The following is a 21,703-nucleotide window of genomic DNA, read 5'->3' as shown; positions in this document are numbered from 1 at the left end:
CACAGTGATTTCTTTTTATGTCACATTGAAGACACATTTATATTTACATTCCGCTCTGTAAATACGGGGCAGTTCATTTGCAGTGTTTACATGGAGTGGTGTGGGTGTGCTCTAACTGTGAGACTGAACTGTGAATAGAGGGTCTGAAAAGTTGCCAACGTTTTACTTAATCGCCTCAGGAACACCCAACACGTCCTCTTTACTGAAGCTTCATAAGTTTCCCCTTCACAAAATGTTAAGAGTCTGTAAATGTCTGGATTTTAAAGAAACATTATTTTTTGTATGTTGCAGTTTTGTTCATGATACATAGATTTATTATAACTAAAATTAAGTAGTCATTTTTGATAAACCGTTACTGAATATTTCAGGGTGATTGAATATGTGAGCTCATTGGAGCACACTCACTTCAGTGATGGGAGCTCACAGCCACCTTTGGCCATCACTCAGGCCCAGCAGGCTGTAACAGCAGTGGACCCAGTACTGGAGCTTAGCAATGAGCTTGTCCAAGAACTGGAGCTGAGCATGGGAAATCCAGTGATCCAGCCTGTGTCAATTCAGGAGCTACTGCGCGAGAGCAGCCAGGCCAAAGGCTTTGACCTGCGGGGAGGCAGTCTGCTAACAGGCACAAATGCTGCTAAGGCTGTTTGCACACTTTCTACACAAGCTGACAGGTAAGGGACGCACTCGTTTGCACTTTCTTTTGTCTTTGCTTAAGTTTTATTAGAATCATTCTCACATACACCAGAACACATTATCATATACACCAGAAAGGAGAAATAAAAACACGTCAGTCCTTTTAGTTTCAGTGCAGGTACTGGGAATCTTGTTAAAGTTAGGGGTCGCATGGATTCCAGTCAATATCAGCAGATTCTTGAAAACAATGTCCAAGAATCAGTGAGAAAGTTGAAGTTAAAGCGCCGGGGCTGGATACTTCAACAAGACAACGACTCTAAACACTAAACACTGCTCTAAATCTACTAAAGCATTCATGCAGAGGAACAAGTACAACGTTCTGGAATGATCATCTCAGTCCCCAGACCTGAATATTATTGTAAATCTGTGGCGTGATTTAAAGAGGGCTGTTCATGATCAGAAACATCAAACCTGACTGAACTGGAGATGTTTTGTAAAGAAGAATGGTCCAAAATACCTTCAACCAGAAACCAGAAACCATTGGAAGTTGAAGGAAGCGTTTAGAGGCTGTTATTTTTGCAAAAGGAGGATCTACTTGGTTGATGTACCTCTAAAAAATGAATCCACCTGCCTAATTTAGTTTAAAGAATTATTGCACATTTTGTGTAAATCCTATAAACTTAATTTCACTTCTCAAATATCACTGTGTTCATCTGCTGTATGATATATTTATCATACTTACTGTATATGTGAGTCTTTGTTCCTCCCAAGGTTTCTTCCTCCTTCAGCTCTGTGATCACATTTCTGTAAAGCTGCTTTGCAACAACTTTAGTTGTAAAAAGCACTATATAAATATATTTCATTTCATTTGATAATGCAGATACAGATAGTGCAGTGCTTTTATAAGTTTAAGATTTGCTTTGTTATTTGTGATGCAGAGAGGCTGAGGAAAAAAGTAAAGGAAAAATAAAGACCTTTTGATACAGTCAAATCTGTGCCCCAGGTTTAAACACCCCTGTACTACCTGGAGAGGCATTAAAAGACAAGGTATTTGATTGTGTTGTCCTTGTGCTTGTTTCCTAAAGGCTGTTTGAAGACTCCGTGAGCAAACTCAACCTGGTGGGTTTAGTGGGTTTCCTACACCAGCTGAGGAAAGCTTCTCAGTCACAGCTTTTTGACTCAGTCACAGAGACAGGAGACTACTCTTTAGCCATGCCAGGTATGAGAGAGTCTTCATTTTGAGAAAATGTGTTTTGATGCAAGTATCCTCTCACCAAGTCTTATTTATTAGAACTGAAATCGTTTCAGGTAATTGTAGTCCAGTATGTGAATTTGAACTTCGTTCCAGGAAACCAAACTTTTTCATGTTTGTTAAAATGGGCACAGTAATGGGCAGTTTAGTATTGTAATTTAATATGTTTTTTTTTTTTACCTGTTTTGTTTTTTAATGAAGGAGAGGCGAAGTCCACACAAGAGAACCGCAGTGCTCTACATCTCTTTAGGCTTGGTGAGGCTATGCTTCACATCGTGAGGAACAAAAGTAGACCACTGTTACACATGATGAGAGCCTGGAGTGTAGTAGCTCCTCATTTGGTGGAGGTATGAAAGATGAAATTTGATGACTTGAGACTTGACTTTGTGAAAGACTTTAATTGATTTGTGCTTGGGATCGGACTTGGACTCAAAAAGACTTCTTAAAGACTTTTGAAGGCCTTGTTTTTTTTTACTAAATGTTTTTCCAGTGTTAAATACATATTGGCTGCGTGTTGCTGTTTCGCTGTAAATGTGGGCATATGATATACATGATATACATAGATATTTCAGTTTGTTGATCAGCCTCTCCTCACTCAGAACCTACACCAGAGTTTACTTAAAGAAAGACCTGAGGTACAGGGCAGACAATCCAAGCCAAAACCTCTTTTAAAATAATGGAATTACTGCATTTCACGAGAATATGAAGTCACAGGGTTGCCAGAGCATGAGGTGCTTTGCGGAGGTATTCTGCTGTTACCTGTTGAGCTTTTATTTTCTTTGTAACTGGTTTTAAAGAAATTACATTCAACAACACCCTTTTTACTCTCCCATGTCCCAAGTGTATGTTAGGCTTACAAATTAATTCTATAAAAATGATATTTTTTTTGTGTAATATCATGATACATCTTAAATGATTTTAATTTAATATAGTGTTCCAGATTTAAAGCAGGTCTCTTATGAGACATTTGTAGGCTAGGCTACAGGCTAGGCTAGCGGAAGAAACGGCAAGAAAATCTGTGCAGTGTATTATCTAACTGTAACCCTAGAGCATTAATAAGCAGCTGGTTAATAAATGTAACTTTCTGATGATAATCACAGCAGCCCTGTAACAGATTGTGGAGCAGAAAATGCTCCTTTCCCTCCGAGATCCTTAAACTGGCAGCCCAAGTAATTAATCTCCTTTTCCCTTTTATTACAACTTTGTTCTCGTGACTTAACCTGGTAGGCTTCTGTATTTTTTTTAGACCCGTCATGTCACAGCACTGTTCGCAGAAAATTACAGTATTTACTCAGCTCATCTGGAATTAACATTCTAAAAGAGAATGTTTAATGTTTGTATATTTGGTCCAAATAATACAGTAAATCAATGTTTAGTCAGATTTCTCCTTGATCCCTGATCCAATAAACAGGTGACATGTTTTTACCAAAAAACACATCCCGAGATCAATGTGTTTTCAAACCAAACATTTCTGATGCCATCTGTATACTGTATTTTCACACACTCTGTTAATGCAGATTTTATTAACTGCTTCATTTCAGAGTTTTTGACTTTTACAGTACCCCTGAACTGCAAACACTATATTTTCTATTTTGTAAAATTCCAAGGTTATTATATTTTTGTAAAAATATTGTAATGATATTACCTTGGCAACTTGACTAAGACTCACGTTTAAGACCTGCCCTTATTGACTTGACTGTCAAGACTTGGGACTTAATTATTACTTGCAGCTTAGTGACTTGTTTCCAAATCTGGCACTTAGTATAACGCTGTATAACAATTCTAAAGGTCATATATAGTGCCCAGGAAAAATATTCATACCCCATGATCTTTTTCACATTTTTTCATGCTACACCCAAAAACATAAATGTATTTTATGATTTTAAGTGATAAACCAACATAAAGTAGTAAGTAATTGTGAATTGAATTGAAAATTAAATAGTTTTAAAAATCTTTCATAATTAAAATTCTGAAGTTTGGCATGCAGTGTGTATTCTTCCCCATGTGCTATGATTGAGCTGTACTCTCAGTGTGACCAATTACTTTCAGAAGTTACTTAATAAGTAATGTTGGGTAATTTACCACAGCATGAATGTACTTGTGCCAAACTTGTAAATTGTCTCTAATTTACAAGCAAAACTTACTGAAGAAAATCATTTTAGAATGACAAAAATGCCAGTGGTTAAATTAAAATAACATTACAGCAAAAAAATTGTTAATGGTCAAAAGTAAATTAATATCCACGGCTGCAGGAACTAGTCCTGTCTTGTGGCCTGTCTGCAACATTGCTGCAGACAGAACAGACGTGCAGTTTGTTTTGTGTTCCCTCCTGGGTCCTTCTTTTACCGCTTTTACCGAGTCCTGTAACGACACAAAAAGCCTCACCTATTCACAAAACATCTTATCATTACAACACAGACAGATTCTAAGATTACATAATCTGGTGGGTCTGCTCTGATTATTGAAAATGATTACAAGTGTTAAATGATTACAATTATTAAACAACATAATCTATCCAGACCAAACTGAGAAACTGGAGATATTTTTTTTATGTTTTTATATTAGTTAATCACGTTTATCTTTTTGACAAACCCAAAAATTCATAATACCATCCTTATTTTGCAGGAAAAAAGACTTTATATTGGTGCACACATACGACCATGACTGACTCCCTGTAAGGTGGAGTTAGTACAGTCCAGTGGGTAATATATGCAAAGTATCGTTACATATGTTTATTCCTGTTAAAAATCTAATGAATTTCACAAACATTCTAGAATTAGTTAAAAAAATATATGTAAAAAAAAATACAAAATGGCTGACTTCCTGTTAGGCAGAATAATTTATGCCAATACTGAGAACGTGTGTAATGAGGTCTCTTATGTTTTGCTAATTTTCATGAAATTCAGAGTAGCTGTCCTGTGACCATATTTGGTCTTGTGTTGCTAGTTGTGTGTCCAGTAAGTCAATTGCCTGCCATTACGGCATTGTGTCAGCCATCAACTTTTCCTTAAAAATTCATCATTAAATGTGTCTGGAGTTTATTCACACCCAATTTTGAGGTAATCTGACAAACACTCAAGGAGACGTTTAAATGAGATTGTAAAAAAATGTGTAAAAATCTCACAAATTCCCATAAGGCTGACTTCCTGTTGGGCGGAGCTAATACGTGCCGATAGCAAAAACATGCTTCATCATAATATCTATGTTCCTACCAAAATTTGGGCATATTGAAAAAATATTTAAACAGCCACAGCTCATTACCTAGCCAAACTTTGTTGATAGGCAGTTGCCATCCTATAAAAAGTGGTTGCTAATGTCTTGTTAAGGAGTTGCTATCATATCTGTGGTAGTTGCTAAGGTATTGCTAGGCATTCGCTAAGTATTCCAGATGGTTGATAAAGTGTTGTTCGGCAGTTGGATTTCCAAGGTAATTGATTTCTATGCAGTTGCTATCATTTCTGAAGTGATTGCTAAGATGTTGCTTGGCAGTTGCTGATGTGTTTCATTAGTCATGTTCTCCACAAATCTAGTAAGAATTGATGGAAAGGTGGGTGGAGTTAAATACAGGACAGTCCTGGAGGAACACCTATTGGAGGCTGCAGAAAACTTGAGACTAGGGAGGAGATTCAACTTCCAGCAGGAAAATTACCCTAATGACCCACATACAGCCAGAGCTACAGCCCTGCAGGCACGTAACAATATTAGACGTTATCCTGACATAAAAGTTTTGTCATCTGACATCATGACCAACAGATGTTCAACTCAGGTTGAAAATGAATGTTGGTGGCCAGCTGGGAGTGGCAAGACGTAGAAATTGTTGTTCACAAATGCTCTCCATCAACCTGGCTGAGCTTGAGCTATTTTGTAAAAAAGAATGAGGCAAAAATCTCCCTAGATGCCCAACAAAAAGGTTGGTCCTGTAAATTATGGCTTCATAGGGGCAGAATACAAACATATGCCACACTTTACATATTTTCATTTCTTGAAATTTTTGAAAAACAGATGAATTTTTTTCACTTTACAATTGCGTTAAGCTATGCTGTTTTATTAAAAAACAAGCACAATAAAATACCAGGTTATGCAATAAAAAACAGTTTTGGTTTTTATTGACTCTTCAGGCTGCCTGTCATAAAGAGCGGCACGTGTCTCAGAAAGCTGTGTCCTTCATTCACGACGTGTTAATGGAGGTGCTGAGCAGCTGGGCTGAGCTGCCACACTTCCATTTCAATGAGGCACTTTTCAGGCCATTTGAGCACATCATGCAACTGGAGCTGTGTGATGAGGATGTACAAGATCAGGTAAGATCATTTGCAGCCAGTACATGTTTATTAGGTATATGTTTATTAAGAAATCTATTAGAATAGAAAAGTATCCTTATTGCATCATCCATACCAAACATTTTTCTTCATTGTGGGTGCCAGGTTATTACATCTATTGGGGAGCTGGTGGAGCTGTGCTCTCCTCAAATTCAGTCTGGTTGGCGGCCTCTGTTCAGCGCACTTCGGACAGTGCATGGAAGCAAGAGTGACATGAAGGATTATCTAATTGGGGAATACTCTATGGGTCAGTACTTATTGTGTAAATCAGTGAAAAAAATTGTTTAGTTCTTAAGACTTTTTAAAGATCATGTAATAAATAATAAAATATTGAGATGTAAGAAAATGAAATTATATTTGTGTAAGTGATTAGTGTATTGTGTGTAGTGTGATGTGTGATTGAGTGTGTGCGCGATGTGTGTATTATTTGCGTGTTTTAATTTTGACCGCATAGGCGTTTTGTAACACAGACATTGCATCTTTACTGATTTTTGGATTTCAGGCAAATCCCAAGCACCTGTATTTGATGTATTTGAAGCCTTTATTAACACAGACAACATTCAGGTGTTTGCCAATGCAGCAACTGACTATATCATGTGCCTTATGAAGTTTGTGAAGGGATTAGGTAAGCCTCCTTTGTTTTAAAGACCACAGTGCTTTTCTTTATATTATACACGAGTAGCTGTACACTTCTGAAGTTTTGTGACTAACTTGTTTGCAGGAGAAGTGGAGTATAAGGAGATTGGGGACTGTGTTCATATGAATGGCTATAGCTCTACAGACCTGTGCCTTCCTGCCTTGGATTACCTGAGGAAGTGTTCACAGGTAAACTGTGCTCTGGTTTAACAGCTGTCAATAAACACCCAGAAACCTCCAAGTATTGCAACTAACTAAGATTTTGATCTTTAATGAAGCTGCAAACATTGGTGGCAGAGGGTTCAGTAGAGCATAACTGAATCAACATTCTTTTGCTTATAAGAGGATGACTCTCCCCCACTCTCATCACTTAGAGCAGTATAGCCATCTGTTAAGTGACATCAAAAAAGTTGTAGTTTGATTTTTCCTCTTAGCCATTTGAAAAAATCTGATTAGCTGGTAATGTGTTTCTCAAAGAAAACAAGTTAAGCTTAAATTAGTTGTGTGCTTTTTCCATATGGGAACATAACAGTGCCATTTATACATTTCAGCTATTAGCCAAAATTTACAAGATGCCTTCTAAGCCAGTGTTCCTGGGGGCTCGTTTGGCCAGTCTGCCCATGAGAGCTCAGGAGAGGTCTGTGAATAGCGAAGACGGCATGGACTGTGTTCTAGCGGAGTTCGATGATGACACGGGTGACTACTCCTCTTCTTTTTTTTTTTTTAAACTGACATGTAAAGAGGACAGACAGAGCAGAATAAGTGTGTGAGAATTAGGGTGACTGTTTATTGGCATCATATGTGTGTTGAATCCAATTTAATACATTTAATCCTCTTCAGGTCTCATCCAGGTGTGGATCCTCTTGTTGGAGCAGTTGACTGCGGCTGTATCCAACTGTCCCCGTCAGCACCAGCCACCTACCCTGGAACTGTTGTTTGAGCTCCTCCGAGAGGTCACCAAGACACCAGGTAATCTGCAACAACTCCACAGAAATTTTGTGTTAGCTGACCGCTTTTCTTGCTGACAAATTTGTATATGTATTGTTCTATCCTCCAAAGGTCCAGGCTTTGCTATTTTCTCAGTCATCCAGCTACTCCTTCCAGTTATGTCACTATGGCTACAGCGTAGCCATGGAGATTACTCATACTGGGATGTCGCGGCTGCAAACTTTAAGCATGCCATCGGACTTTCCTGCGAGTTAGTGGTGGAACATGTTCAAAGTTTCATACATTCAGGTAGGCCAGTGTCTAAGTTTTTGAGTTTCAAGCCCATATTGCACAATGTTCATTTATTTTATTTTTTTTACGTGTGTGGCAATTAGAATATGTTTTGAGTGTTCATGTCCTCCTGTAGATATGGGCTATGAAAATCTCATTAACCTGATGCTAAAGGACTTGTTCAAGTTACTGGTGTCCTGTGTAGCTGAGCCTGCAGAGACAATCTCCAGAGTGGGATGTTCCTGTATCAGGTGAACATTCATGCTCCCTACTGTCCAACAGGGATCGTAAATGTCAATTTTAGACATTGTTTAGGTTGTTGTGCTTAAAAGTAGAAAATACTTATTTTAAAATGAAACTGTCTTCATGTCTCACACTAGAAGTGAAAATTACATTACCACAAATTCTTTATACATTCATATGATCTTTTTTGCAGGTATGTGTTGGTGACCACTGGACCTGTGTTTACTGAAGAAATGTGGAGGCTAGCCTGCTGTGCCCTGCAAGACGCATTCTCAGCAACCCTTGAACCAGTAAAGGTATAAAATTCAATATGAGCTTTCAGTTTTTGTACCAAGGTCCCAGACATTTATGACCCTGTTAGGGTTATAGTTTGTTTACAATCATCGTTAGGAAAAATGTGTCAGCCAATTAGTTTTGTCAGTTATTAGTTATTAGTTATTAGTTGTAACAGCTTTAAAAACATTACCAAACATTTACAGTGAGCAAGTATTCAGACCCCTGAAAAAAAAATCACTTATTGCAGCCTTTTTCTGAAATCAAGTTAATTTTATTTCTCATTAATGTACACTCAGCACCCCATCTTGAAAGAAAAAAACAGAACTGTATATATTTTTTTTTGCAAATTTATAAAAAAAAAACAAAAAAAAACTGAAATATTACATGTGGTCATAAATATTCAGACCCTTTGCTGTGACACTCATATTTAACTCACATGCTGTCCATTTCTTCTGATCCTCCTTAAGATGGTAATACTCCTTTATTGCACTCCAGCTGGGTTTAATTAAACTGATTGAACTTGATTAGTTCAGGCACACACCTGTCTATATAAGAGCTCACAGCTCACAGTGCAGCTCAGAGCAAATGAGAATCAAGGAAGGAACTGCCCCAGGAGCTTAGAGACAGAATTGTGGCCAGTTATAGATCTGTCCAAAGTTACAAAGGTTCACCTCCCAAAAAGACAATGACCCTAATCACACGGTTGAAATAACAAAGTAGTGACCTTGTAACAACTCTGTGACCATTCTTGACTGGCTCAACCAGTGCCCTGACCTAAATCCAAATGGCATTCTTGGGGTATGGCTAAGCCCTTGGCTCCTCTAGTGTAGTGACGCATTTAGTAATGAATTATTGGGCGCTCTATAAAAGCAGGGCGGAAGAATAGCTTCACCTTTGCAGCAGGTACCAAAGTGCTGCAAGCAATCAAGCAGAACTGCAAAAGTGAACAGGTTCACAAAGAGCCATGGAAAATCCAAACACAAGAACTACGCTCGTCACGAAAAAAAGAAAATACATTTCTGAGTTGAAAAAAGTGAAAAAAATGCATGGGTTGGCAGGTAAGAAAGAACGAAGTGAGCTGCACCTGTTTGAATTGGGAGCGGGTGCTCCGATATCTCTGCTGAGACCGGTCTGTCAAGGGGTATTTTACAGAGTTGAATACGAGGTTGTGTGTTGTGTACCAAAGATCATACTGTTGAGGAACTGTTAGATTAGCCTAAACTGTTTACTGTATGTTTTTGAATGTTATTGATGTACTTGGCAATAAGCTGCAAGCACAAGTTTCTGGCATTTTATTTGTATATCTCTCTTCTCATTGTAGAATTTGCTGACATGTTTTCGAAGTGGATCCGATACCTTTACAGGAGATGCGTGTGAGGTGAAAGTCGCGGCCCCCTCACACTCTGCTTCTGCAGAGGCAGAGTACTGGAGGATTCGTGCCATGGCCCAGCAGGTGCTCTTTATCTTACACAATGTTCACAGTGTCAGTATAACAGAGGTCATCATTTCTAATGCAGTTTCTAGTGATGGATTTTGTAACAACTAGTACCGGTAATTTATTCCTGTTTTTCTTGATGGCCTCTTGATGCCATTTTGATGACAAAATTCTGAACTGGAAACTATGTTCAGTATGCAGAACCTTGAACAGAAGCTGAAGAGGATCTTTTAGAACTTAATAATATATCTCTTTATACCTTAATTGTCCTGGAAGAAGGAAACAGGACAATTAACACTAGCCTGTTTAATTATAAAGAAATTTGTGTAATCACCAGAAAAAGATGAAAATACTTTTGTTCTAAGTCTGTGTATAGCCTGATTATTCAGCACAATTTAGGTAATAAAATTTAAGTAAATCACTCGTCTCACACTAACATATTTTGTGTATGTTCAGTTTACTTCTAACACCATTATTATAATTAGATTTAAATTAATTAAATTAATTCCTTTATTTGTTTCCCATTTATGTTTTCAGGTCTTTATGCTTGACACTCAGTGTTCTCCTAAGACTCCCAGCAGCAAAGAAGGTTTTGAGCATGCTCAGTCCTGTGTGCTAATAATTGAACTCCCTGCAGACCAACAGTCCAATGGCCACACTCAGAAAAGGTGCGTACCTTAATTTTGCATAAATACAGATGGTCCAAAAGAGATTAATTTGTTTTTGTCAAATTACGTTAATTTTTTAAATTATTTTTATTAAGATGTTTTTATTCGATGATTTATTAAAATGAATTAATATTCTCTTTTTTATTATTCTCAAAGACACCAAAATCACAAATCAGAAATTACGGAAATACAACCCCAATTTAAAAAGTTTGGTTGCTGTGTAAACAGTTAATACATTTGTAAATCTCATAGACACACTTTATTCACAATGGGACGTAGAACAAATAATAGATGTTGAAAGTGAGGTGCAGCAACACATCTTTGAAACGTTGGATGGGGCAACAAAAAACTAGTAGGTAGTTGAACATAAAAAAAGTAGGATGGTAAACATAGAGTGTATTTTGAGTGAATGAATTGTTGTCTAAAAGCTGTTTTAAGCAGCTGTAGATCTAAAGAAAATGTACCAGTTTTATCAATGCATTAACTGATTAAACTTCATGTTGTATTCTGTTTGTTTCCCTTTTCCTTCTTGCTATACCTAATGTAGGAAAATTGGGTAAGGCTTCTGCAAAAGTGAATGTGCGTGGTTTATTGTGTCCATTGTTAAATCTGTAGTCTAAACTACACTGTAACATCTGCTTTTATTACAGCAAATACAGCTGTTAATTTTCTGATGCATTCTGTTTTCCACAGAATTCCATTTAGGACAATTGTTGTAAGTCTGCTGTCCCACCAAGTGCTGCTGCAGAACCTCTATGACATCCTGCTGGAGGAGTTTGTGAAGGGGTCTGGGTCCGAGAGCCAGGATCGGGTCACACCCAGCTCTGACTCAAAACCTGCTGGCTTTCTGCGTTATATATCAATGCAAAATCTGGCCATCATCTTTGACCTGCTGCTGGACTCCTACCGGACAGCACGAGACTTTGACACACGACCTGGTCTTAAGTATCTCCTTATGAAAGTGTCAGGGGTGTGTGGGGCTGCTAACCTCTACCGGCAGTCCGCCATGAGCTTCAACATTTACTTTCAGGTGCCCTTTCAGGTTTTCTTGTTTATGGTCATTTGAATAGTTTTTAATGTGCTATTTTTCTGATTTCAGGAATGCTTGATGAATATTGAATCCATGGAAAAGATTGCCTGTTATAATTATTAACTTAGGCTCAGACTGACAGTTTATTGTTTATACTGATCAGCTGTAACCTTATAACCACCTGCATTATATTGTTTAGGTCCTCATCATGCTTCCAATACATGTCAAACCAATTAAGACATAAACTCAACAAGACCACAAGTCCTGTGGTCTGTTAAGTTGTTAAGGTGTGGCTTCCATAAGAATCAGTGAGCCATAGCTACCCAAAACCCACCTGCCGGTTCACTGTATGGGACTGACCACTGCATACCAGAAACACCCTACAAGACCTGTCTGATGTTTTGGAGATGTTGGTTCTTGTCCTGCTCAACCATTTTTCTTATTTAATACAACATCAAGAACTGACCATTAACTTACTGCCAACATGTAGATCCACCCCTTGACACCATTGAAGCCAGATACTTAAGTTATTAAAACCACTGAGAAAGAGAAAGAGAAAGCAGTGTTATGGCTGATTGATGTGTATATACACTGCTTAAAAAAATGAAGGGAACATGTAAATCACACATCACATCTTGAATAAAAGATTCAATTGAAAATCATTTTTGCTGATATCAATTAGTTGAGAACAAAATTTCATAGCGGTCAATAAAAATCACAGTTTCCAGTTTATACCAATTACCTCACAGCAGCTATAGTATTACTCAATAGTGTGTACAGTACAGCCCCCACATGCCTATATGCTCTCCCAGCAGTGTCTGGGCATATTTCTGATATGTCCGTGTATAGTGTTCTTACGGATTATCTTCCCAGTTCAGGGTCTGTGGAGTGGCTCGGCAGTGTCATATGCATTGACACAAAATGAGTAGAGTCCCAGAGGTTTTCAGTTGGATTCAGATCTGAAGAACGTGAGGGCCAGTCAGTGGTATCAATACCTTCATCACCAGAAATGGCCTACACACTCGAGTTATGAGTTATGAGTGTGAGTAGGTGATGAGCACATTCTCAGTGATAATGTTAAAATGATAATGGAGAGCAATAGGTAATGTAGAAACAGGTTATGAGCTGAGTGTGAGTAGGTGATGAGCACATGCTCAGTGTTAATGTTAGAGATAATGGAGAGCTAAAGCTAATGTAGAAACAGGTTATGAGTTATGAGTGAGAGTAAATGATGGGCACATGCTCAGTGTTAATGTTAAAGTGATAATGGAGAGCTATATCAAAATCAGAATCGATTTATTGTCATTAACAACGAAGCTCTCGCTTGACAGCAGCAATTAAACAGACAGAGATCTATATAAATAGCAGTATCAGGGATAGAAGTGCAATATAAAGTGCATAGAAATTGATCATCAGTTGTTGAGGAAGGTCAGCAAGCTTTAACTTCCTCAGGAAGTACAGTTGGGCCTTTCCCACCTGGTGGGAAATGTGTGTGGTCCAAGTAAGGTCAGCAGAGAGGTGGACCCCAAGGAACTTAAAGCTCTCTACCCTCTCTACCTCTTTGCCATGAATGTAGAGGGAAAATGCTCTGTGCATTTTGATCTTCTGAAGTCTATTATGATTTCTTTAGTTTTTGAAGTATTCAGGTCCAGGTTATTGTGCTGACACCATTCCGTCAGATGCTTGACCTCCTCCCGGTCAGCTGTTTCGTTGTTGTCTGTGATCAGGCCAACTACGGTGGTATCATCTGCAAATTTGACAATACTGGACTGACGTTTGAAGCGATGAAAGAAGTGGTTCAGAGTGTCTGGAAGCCTGGTGTCTGTAGGGTTTGTGGCTGTGTAGTTGTCCTTATAGCCTGTAAGAGTCTTTATCCCCCGCCACATACCTCTGGAGTTGTTGATGGTGAAGTGTTCTTCTATATGCTGCTTGTGCCTGCACTTGGCCTCTCTGATGCCCCTCTTTAGCATCTTTGTGCCTCTTTATATACCTGCAGGTTCCCAGATTTAAATGCAGAGTCTCGTGTTCTCAGTCTGTTGTTAAACCATGTTTTTTGATTGTGGAACACTTTAACAGTTCTTGTTACAGAAACATTTTCTGCACAGAAGTTTATATATGACAAAACAGCTGATGTGTGTCCATCCAGATCTGTTCCCTCTGCATAAAAAATCCCTGTGTCTGTGTTTTCAAAGCAGACCCTTTTTGAAGGGCTGAGGTGGCCTCCTCAGTCCATATTTTTACTGTCTTTATAGATGGTTTCTGCCTACGGTTTATATGCCGGGATCAGGGATAGAAACAGATGATCTGAGAGTCCTAAATATGGCAGGGGACTAGCTTTATAGGCATGTGAAATATTGCAATACACTTGATCCAGAGTATTCTCTTGTTGGAAAGTTCACACACTTATGAAATCTGTGCAGTACAGATTTTAAATTGGCTTGATTAAAGTCTCCTGCTGCTATGATAATGCTGTCAGGTTGTGCAGACATATACTGGCTGATGGAGTGATGCAGCTTCTCCATGGCTAATTTAGCATTAGCTTGAGGTGGCACATATACAGCTGTGATATAGACCGATGCCATTTTCCTGGGCAGGTAGTAAGGTCTACATTGTAACATCAAATACTCAATGTCCGGGGACCCGTGTGTATCTGTAACTCTGATATTTGCACACCAGCTGTTGTGTACGTAAATGCAGACCCCTCCTCCTTTGCTCTTACCGGAGTGTACTGTCCTATCCGCCCGGAAAACAGTGCGGTCCACTAGCTCAATAGCAGCGCCCGGGGTGTTCTGATCAAGCCAAGTCTCTGTTATTACCATTGCACGTGTGTAAAGTAATCCTTACTAGCAGCTCGTCCATTTTATTCCTGAGAGATCAAATGTTGGCGAGAAAAAGACTCGAAATTGCCGGCTTGTAAGAGCATGCAGCCCCCCTCTCTAACCCCGCTTGCATTGTCTGTGTCTCCGCTGTCTGTGCCCTCTCGGTGGGGGAATGGTAAGTTCTCCACTCGCTGAGTAGCGCCGAATCTCCGGGGGAATGAAATCTCAACTTTTGTTGTTATCTGAAGTCAAGTGTTTGTCATTTGCAATCAAGAGCAGCTCTCTTGTACTGTACACAAGGATCTGCAGTATGTGTGGAAACACCCTCGAAAAACACAATAAACAAAAATAGCTGCCAAAACTTTAAAGAGTACGAGGACAGGGCTGATTCCTGAATGCTGAAACTATGAATAGACACCTCCAGACAGGTGGCTGGGCATCTCAAAACATGTGAAAGCGGTAGGGAGAGAGAACAAAGAAAAAGGGAAGAAAAACTTAGGGACTGGAATGGACATATGGACACCTCGAAGCAGCAGCTCAGAACATGATAATGTCCTGAGAGATAATTATTAGGACAGGGTTTATGCTTGGTGTGTGACCTGTAAGGGACATAGTTAGAGGGACAACAATAATGATTAAATTCCTGTAATCAGACAAGGTTCAGGACAGTAACAAAATGGCAGCAGGCTACATTTACAGAGAAACATTAGGCTGAACATTTTTCCAAAAACCTGTTCAAATAGAAATGTTTTTGATTCTAGATTTAAAGATTGAGAGTGTGTTTGATTCCCGTTTATTCGGGGTGGTTGTTCCAAAGTTGCAGGTCTTTATAAAAGAAAGCTCTTCCTCCTGCATAGATTTTTCTAATATGATATGCGGGACTAATAACAGGCCAGTGTCTTGGGAGCGGAGTGAACGTGGAGGATTGTAAGGAGTAAGAAGTTCCTCCAGATAATGTAGGTCCAGACCATTGAGGGATTTATATGTCAGAAGAAGTATTTTATAATCTATATAAAATTTACCAGGTAGCCAGTGTAGGGATGAAAGAATATTAATGTTATAAAATTTTCCAGCTCTAGTAAGCACTCTTGCAGCTGCATTCTGAACTAGTTGGAGATTATAAGAGATTTACATGGACTTACAGCCAACAACAGTCTTAAGACTGAATTCATACCATTAAAATCTAATCCGTAAAGAGAATATGGCCTAAAAGGGGGAATCTTCTAAACTCCATTTGAGCTGTACAGTGCTCGATTGTAAGAACAGGTCCCAGTAGAGCATGTCAGGGTTTCAAACTGCCCTCATAGAGTCTGTTTCTGTCATGCACAGCATGAGGTCACACTTGTAGGGCTCTGGCAGTGCTCCTCACACAAAAGATAACGGTCTAATAACAGACAATAGGGCTAATACCCTCTCTACGGCCTTGTCCTGCTCTCCATATGTGCTCTCCTGTTATATCCTACATGGTTGAGATTGTGCTGAGAGACACAGCAAACCTTCTTGCAACAGCACAAGCTGAACCATTGGACTCTTGCCTAATGCTACCAGTGGTGACAAGGAGACTAGCAAGTGCAAATCTAAAGAAGAATCAGTCAGGAAGGGTAAGGGGAAATATTTGTCTGTGGCCTAAACCAAATCTGTTTTTGGTTATAGTCTTCTTGTTGCCTCTCCAGTGCACCGTTTAACTGGCTTTGTGGTATACGGAGATGACGAAGGGGTCCCTTAGTATTTTTGAGCAGTGTATATATGCATCAATAGAAGTTGTGATTCGGTTTCTGCCATAGTGCCCTAATAAGTTACGTGCTGACCCTTTCTCTTCTGATGCTGCCATTGTCTAGGCTCTGCTGTGTGCCATGCTGACCAACCAGGAAAACATCTCAGTGGAGCAGGTGAAGAAGATCCTCAGTGAGGAGGAGGAGGGTAGCTCTGATTCTTCCCAGCAGTGCTCGTCAGAGGATGAGGACATATTTGAAGAGACCGCACAGGTGAGCCCACCGCGTGGGCGGGAGAAGAGCCAGTGGCGTACTCGCGCCCCCTCTCTGAGCACCCAGCCCGCCAGCGGCGTGGACTGGGCCTGGTTGGTCAAGCGCCTGCACAAGCTTTGTATGGATCTCTGCAACAACTACATCCAGATGCATCTAGACTTAGAGAACAGCATTGAGGAGCAGCCTCCACTCCGGGCTCCTGATAGCCTCTTTTTCCTGCCCCTGTTCCCCTCTGAGACCTCCTCGCCTTCCACAGGGGGTCACTCCGGTCGCGGGACGCCGTCGGAGGAGGGTTTCCGTCTTCACCCAACTGATGCACCCACGGAGGAGATGCGCAGCCCCGGCCTCTCCAGGACCAGCTTTCCCCAGCTCAGGGGTGAAAGGCATGGTGTCGAGGCCGGCCGGAAGAAGGAGTGGTGGGAGAGTGCGGGCAACAAGCTCTACACCATCGCCACAGACAAAACCATTACCAAACTGATGATCGAGTACAAAAAGCGCAAGCAGCAGCACAATCACACCGGGTTAATCAAAGAGGTGAAAGTCGGTGAAAAGAGGGCTGAGGCAATGACGCTGCGGGGGGCAGACTCTCCAGGGCCACAGAGGCCCCAGCAGTTAGTGGAGCAGCAGGGGCCTATGCGGCACTCTTTCAGTGCAGGACCAGAGCTTCTGAGGCAGGACAAGAGACCCCGCTCAGGCTCTACAGCCAGCTCCCATAATATCTCTCTAAGAGACTCGGAAGCGCAGATACAAGTAAGAAGGTTGCATTTATATTTGTGTTTATGTACAGTACCAATCAAAGGTTTGGACACACCTTGGAAGTTTTCTTTATTTAATTTAATAGATTAATATTAAATACATTTTAAATACAGAATAATTAAGGGACACATGTGGAATTACATTAAAAAAAAAACAGTAAAAAAAGTGTTTGTCCTTCACAATCCCCTGACCTAAACCCAAATGTGATTGTGATTTGGGATGAGCTGGAGCTGGACCTTTTAAGACGCTGAGAAAACTATTCCAGGTGACTCTACCTCATGAAGAAACTGAGATACCAAGAGTGTGCAGATCTGTCCTCAAAAATAAATGTGGCTACAAAGAAGAATCTAATATATTATACGTTCTGGCTAGTTTTAACATGATTCATAAATCATGAGAAGAAAAATAATGCATTGAATAAGAAGAGGTGCGTCCAAACTTTGAATATTGTTAGTATGTTGAATAGATTGTGATCTTGCATTGATCCTTTAGTTTCTGACTTCTCTGTAAATTCCAGATATTTTTATTACAGTGGTGCTTAAAGTATTTAGAAGTTTAGAATATTTCTGCATAAATAAGACCTAAAAATATTATACTTTGTAATTTATTTATTGAGGAAAATTATTATATAACATATGTCAGTGGCAAACATATGTGAACCTTCAGTTAATTTGAAGGTTAATTTAGAGTCACAAAGGACCCCAGGGTAACATCTAAGCAACTGAAGGCCTCCATCATATTGGCAAGAGCTAAACTGTGTGGAATGTTGGTAAAAAACTAGAGTTGAAGTTGTTCTGTACAGAGAAATGGGCTAAACTTCCACCAAGCTTGTGTGCAGGACTGATCAGTTTAGCTGCAGTTATTGCTGCAAATAGGGATCACACCAGATACTGAAAGCAAAGCTTTAATTTTGCAACTCACGAATATGTAATTTTGGCAAATTTTCTTCAATATATAAATGATCAAGCATAATATTTCTCTCTTAGTTGTTTAACTGTTTTTTTCTTTATTTACTTTTGGTATGAAAAACTGATGTTATAGGTCTTATTTAAACAAAGTAAAACTTTGGGGATTACTGCATGATTGTTGGTGCCAAAGGGGTGATGGTCATGCATGCATCAGAAACTCACAGCACATGCACGTATCATATCAAAAGACCATGTCAGTTTCCAGTTGAAAGCTGATAGCCCAGGCTCGCAAGACAATTTAGAAATATTTAGTGCTACATCGGATGCAGGAACTGGGTGCAGCCATCATGCGTACGCAAATGCATAGTTAACAACAATTTCTTCGATTTTTGTTTAAATCAAAACTTAAACTGTGTTCTTTCTTATTTGTCCAGGCTTGGACCAACATGGTTCTTACTATCCTTAACCAAATCCAGCTGTTGCCGGAGCCCACATTCATTGCCCTTCAGCCAGCTGTTTTTCCATGCATCAGTCAGCTGACCTGTCATGTGACTGACCTCAGAGTCCGGCAGGCGGTGCGTGAGTGGCTGGGACGTGTAGGTCGGGTTTATGACATCATCCTGTGAATTGCTTTCTGCATTTGTTTTCACCACTGTGCATCAACTTCGTCCACAGACCCATTTGATTGTAATTGATTTCCTGCAGTGATGGATTTCTCATGTTTAATTTATGAAGTTATTTATTGTTATACTCTGATCTTTTTAGTACCAATTGATGTGAATGCTTTGCAAACATGCTATTGTATTCAGAATCTGAATCTGCATTTTGTTTATTTATAAAATATTCCTCATGTAATATTGACTACAAGGGCATATGATGGACTTTTAAATAAAAAAAAACACCCGTCAGCTTTAATATTTAATGCCAGTGAATCGGTGAAGACAGCAAGTTTTACTTCACAGCTTTATTTACTTACTAAAGCTTACAGTCTGACAGCATTGTTACTCCAGTGCTCTAATATTGGTTCATTTGCACAGAAATTCAACACATCACATTTAAGTAACTTGCTAATTACCAAAACATATATTCCTACATTGAACATTGTATCACAGGAAGCTCTTTAATTATATTTCAGTGTGTTAGGCTCTTGTGCCTAGAAGTAAATGGGTTGCCAGTTGGTTTTCTTGTTAAGAGGACCAAACTGCTATTTATAGAACCTTTTAAAAAATGGTGTGGTGAAAAATGTCTAGCACACAGGGGGCACACCACTCAATGAACCCAACCCAAAACTCAACCCCCCACCCAAAAAAACTAAATAAATGAAATGAACTTGAGTTCTCATGAGGGATAATGGGGCATTGGATCAGAATAAATAGAATCATTTAGATGCAAATCAGACATACACACTATTATGCTCACTGGTCAGGAGTGTTAGTTTTATTTGAAACATCTTTTCAGAAGGCAAGAATCTAAAATTGTAGGGCACATTTTTTTCATATTTAAATAAAAAAAAATTACTTTGGGAAAAAAAATACACACAGTGAAGAGAAAGTGAATTACCAGGGTAGACTTCAGTATTTTCGGTATTTAATTATGTATTTTTTAAGATAAGATCTTTTTTTTCTCACTTTAAGGAGTGCCTGAGCCTCTCTAAGAAGGGCTAGCTCTGCCCATGCTAGAACCACAATGAAGTTTCAAAGAATCTAAATACTCTAATTTAAATAGCATGTTTTTTGACATTAACAGTCTGTTTTACCAGTGCTTTTTCTTACTGTTCATGCATCTACGACATTAGGAACACTGTAAATATTACTGCTTTGTATTGCATATAATACTCAGTTGTTGACTGAAGTATATTTAACCCTTTAAATGTGTGCTTTAATATCAGTCTTAAACAGTGGAAACATCTGGCGTTATCTTTGTTGTCTTTTAATGAGAAGAGCTTTTTTTGAAATGGCAACTCCCTGTGCTGTGTATTCTCCTTTGCTCATGTGTTCTTTATCTTTCTTTATCTGTAAGATGAAAAGAAATTGTGTTCCTTCCAATGTTTAAGTAATACTCTGTATTATTTTATTTTTTGTGTAATGTAGTTCTCAAACAAACTGAAGGAACTAATTTAGAAAGTCACCACAATAAGGACCTCACAATTGAAGGGCACATATCGAAATCTTTTTTTGTAGTGTTTTTACATATTTATGTGTTTTCGATCTGCATTTAACTTCTCTGTGGGTTTTACTAGAGAAAACTAGGTTTAATTATTTTAGTGTTATCTTAAATAGTTTTTTTTACATTCTAAGCAAGATTTTGTCTCATAACATTATTAACATATTTCTTTTGTCTCATAACATTTTAAAATAAAAAAAGGAGCATCATGCAAAGATTTTGCCACCCCAAAAGATCTAGGCTGTCTGATAACAAGGACATGTCCTTGTTATCAGACAGCCTAGATCTTTTGGGATCTCTTCTAGACAGCTGCCTAGCGTTTTTAAAACATGTATACAACTGAAGTGCACAAAGCAGCAGAAGAGAGTTTTTTTTTTGGCTGCAATGAGAACACTCTCAGCTGGCTACATAAATCATTTACAGGCTGTAATACATACCAAATTCCACAAATATTTGTTGCAGACCCTTTTCTTCTCATTATTTGGAAACAGATAAAAAAATATATAATTATAATCTGCATTATATTTTAAATACATTATAATATTTAAATGTGTGCCATTAAAAGTCAGACCATCTTTTACTCTGTTTTTCACAGTAACAAATATTGTAACAAGGGTACCCAAATCTTTGCCACTGTACATTTACATTTGTTCCAACTGGCTGCTTTGTATTTTGTCTTGTTCACATAAGCACACACTCCTTTATAGGAGTTGTCTTGCTAATTCTCTCATTTCTACCTGTTGTCTGTTCCATTTGCGCAACAGCAGGTTAATTAGATTCACAATGTTGTTTTCTCACTGGACAGGTTGATTTCAGTGTGGTTGACTTAGAGCTACTTTATGTTGGTTAAGTGCTTCCTTTATTTTTTGAGCAGTGTAATTATCTTACATGCTTTGGTTATAACATGTGAAATGTGTTCCGTGTAAAAATGTCCTACATTTATTTTGTCAAGGTTAGACTGCAAATCTCAGTTATAATCTTGCTCACCTCACATCTTAATTACTGAACTGAGCCCTGGTTTATTTGCAGTGATTTTTGCTGTGTTTTATTCTAAATAAATGGTTCCCTGTAAACTTTATGCATCAATGTTTAACATGGCTTGTTTGCTACATTTAAAGAAAAAACACTGTCTAAAAGTCTGGAGCTAACATGTATCTTAAAGCCATAGTGATGCTTCATTTGAACTCTGTTCTCTTTGATATTAGTTTGTGTTTGCTTTTAATGCAGGACTGTGTATTCTTAATATTATGGTAGTTTCTGATTATTTTAAAATAAGAGAGCTTTCAGTTTTGTTTTTACTTTATTCTCATATTGCAACTATTGCAGTGAACTGGATGTGCAAATTCTGAGTTCAAGTTATTTGGT

General features: G+C 38.7%; 1 protein-coding gene across 3 annotated transcripts in view; it reads left to right on the top strand.

Annotated features, from left to right (window-relative positions):
- The window catches only part of arfgef3 (ARFGEF family member 3), a 150,691-nt gene extending 131,608 nt beyond the window's left edge, over nucleotides 1-19,083 (top strand). For all 3 annotated transcript variants that reach the window (XM_049481296.1, XM_049481297.1, XM_049481295.1), the window contains 17 exons: nucleotides 369-671; nucleotides 1,719-1,852; nucleotides 2,087-2,232; nucleotides 6,004-6,183; nucleotides 6,307-6,448; nucleotides 6,704-6,826; nucleotides 6,923-7,026; nucleotides 7,389-7,533; nucleotides 7,678-7,806; nucleotides 7,897-8,073; nucleotides 8,192-8,306; nucleotides 8,492-8,594; nucleotides 9,896-10,027; nucleotides 10,547-10,677; nucleotides 11,371-11,707; nucleotides 16,365-17,261; nucleotides 18,610-19,083. In XM_049481296.1, coding sequence (XP_049337253.1) covers nucleotides 369-671; nucleotides 1,719-1,852; nucleotides 2,087-2,232; nucleotides 6,004-6,183; nucleotides 6,307-6,448; nucleotides 6,704-6,826; nucleotides 6,923-7,026; nucleotides 7,389-7,533; nucleotides 7,678-7,806; nucleotides 7,897-8,073; nucleotides 8,192-8,306; nucleotides 8,492-8,594; nucleotides 9,896-10,027; nucleotides 10,547-10,677; nucleotides 11,371-11,707; nucleotides 16,365-17,261; nucleotides 18,610-18,801 — 3,490 coding nt within the window. In that variant the 3' untranslated portion in view covers nucleotides 18,802-19,083. The remainder of the gene's footprint in view (nucleotides 1-368; nucleotides 672-1,718; nucleotides 1,853-2,086; nucleotides 2,233-6,003; nucleotides 6,184-6,306; nucleotides 6,449-6,703; nucleotides 6,827-6,922; nucleotides 7,027-7,388; nucleotides 7,534-7,677; nucleotides 7,807-7,896; nucleotides 8,074-8,191; nucleotides 8,307-8,491; nucleotides 8,595-9,895; nucleotides 10,028-10,546; nucleotides 10,678-11,370; nucleotides 11,708-16,364; nucleotides 17,262-18,609) is intronic.
- The last annotated feature ends 2,620 nt before the right edge of the window (nucleotides 19,084-21,703 follow it).

Source organism: Astyanax mexicanus, chromosome 7 (genome assembly GCF_023375975.1).
Source record: "Astyanax mexicanus isolate ESR-SI-001 chromosome 7, AstMex3_surface, whole genome shotgun sequence".
Taxonomy (NCBI): Eukaryota; Metazoa; Chordata; class Actinopteri; order Characiformes; family Acestrorhamphidae; genus Astyanax; species Astyanax mexicanus.
Note: the sequence above shows the minus strand (reverse complement) of the source record. Positions and strands in the feature narration are given on the sequence as shown.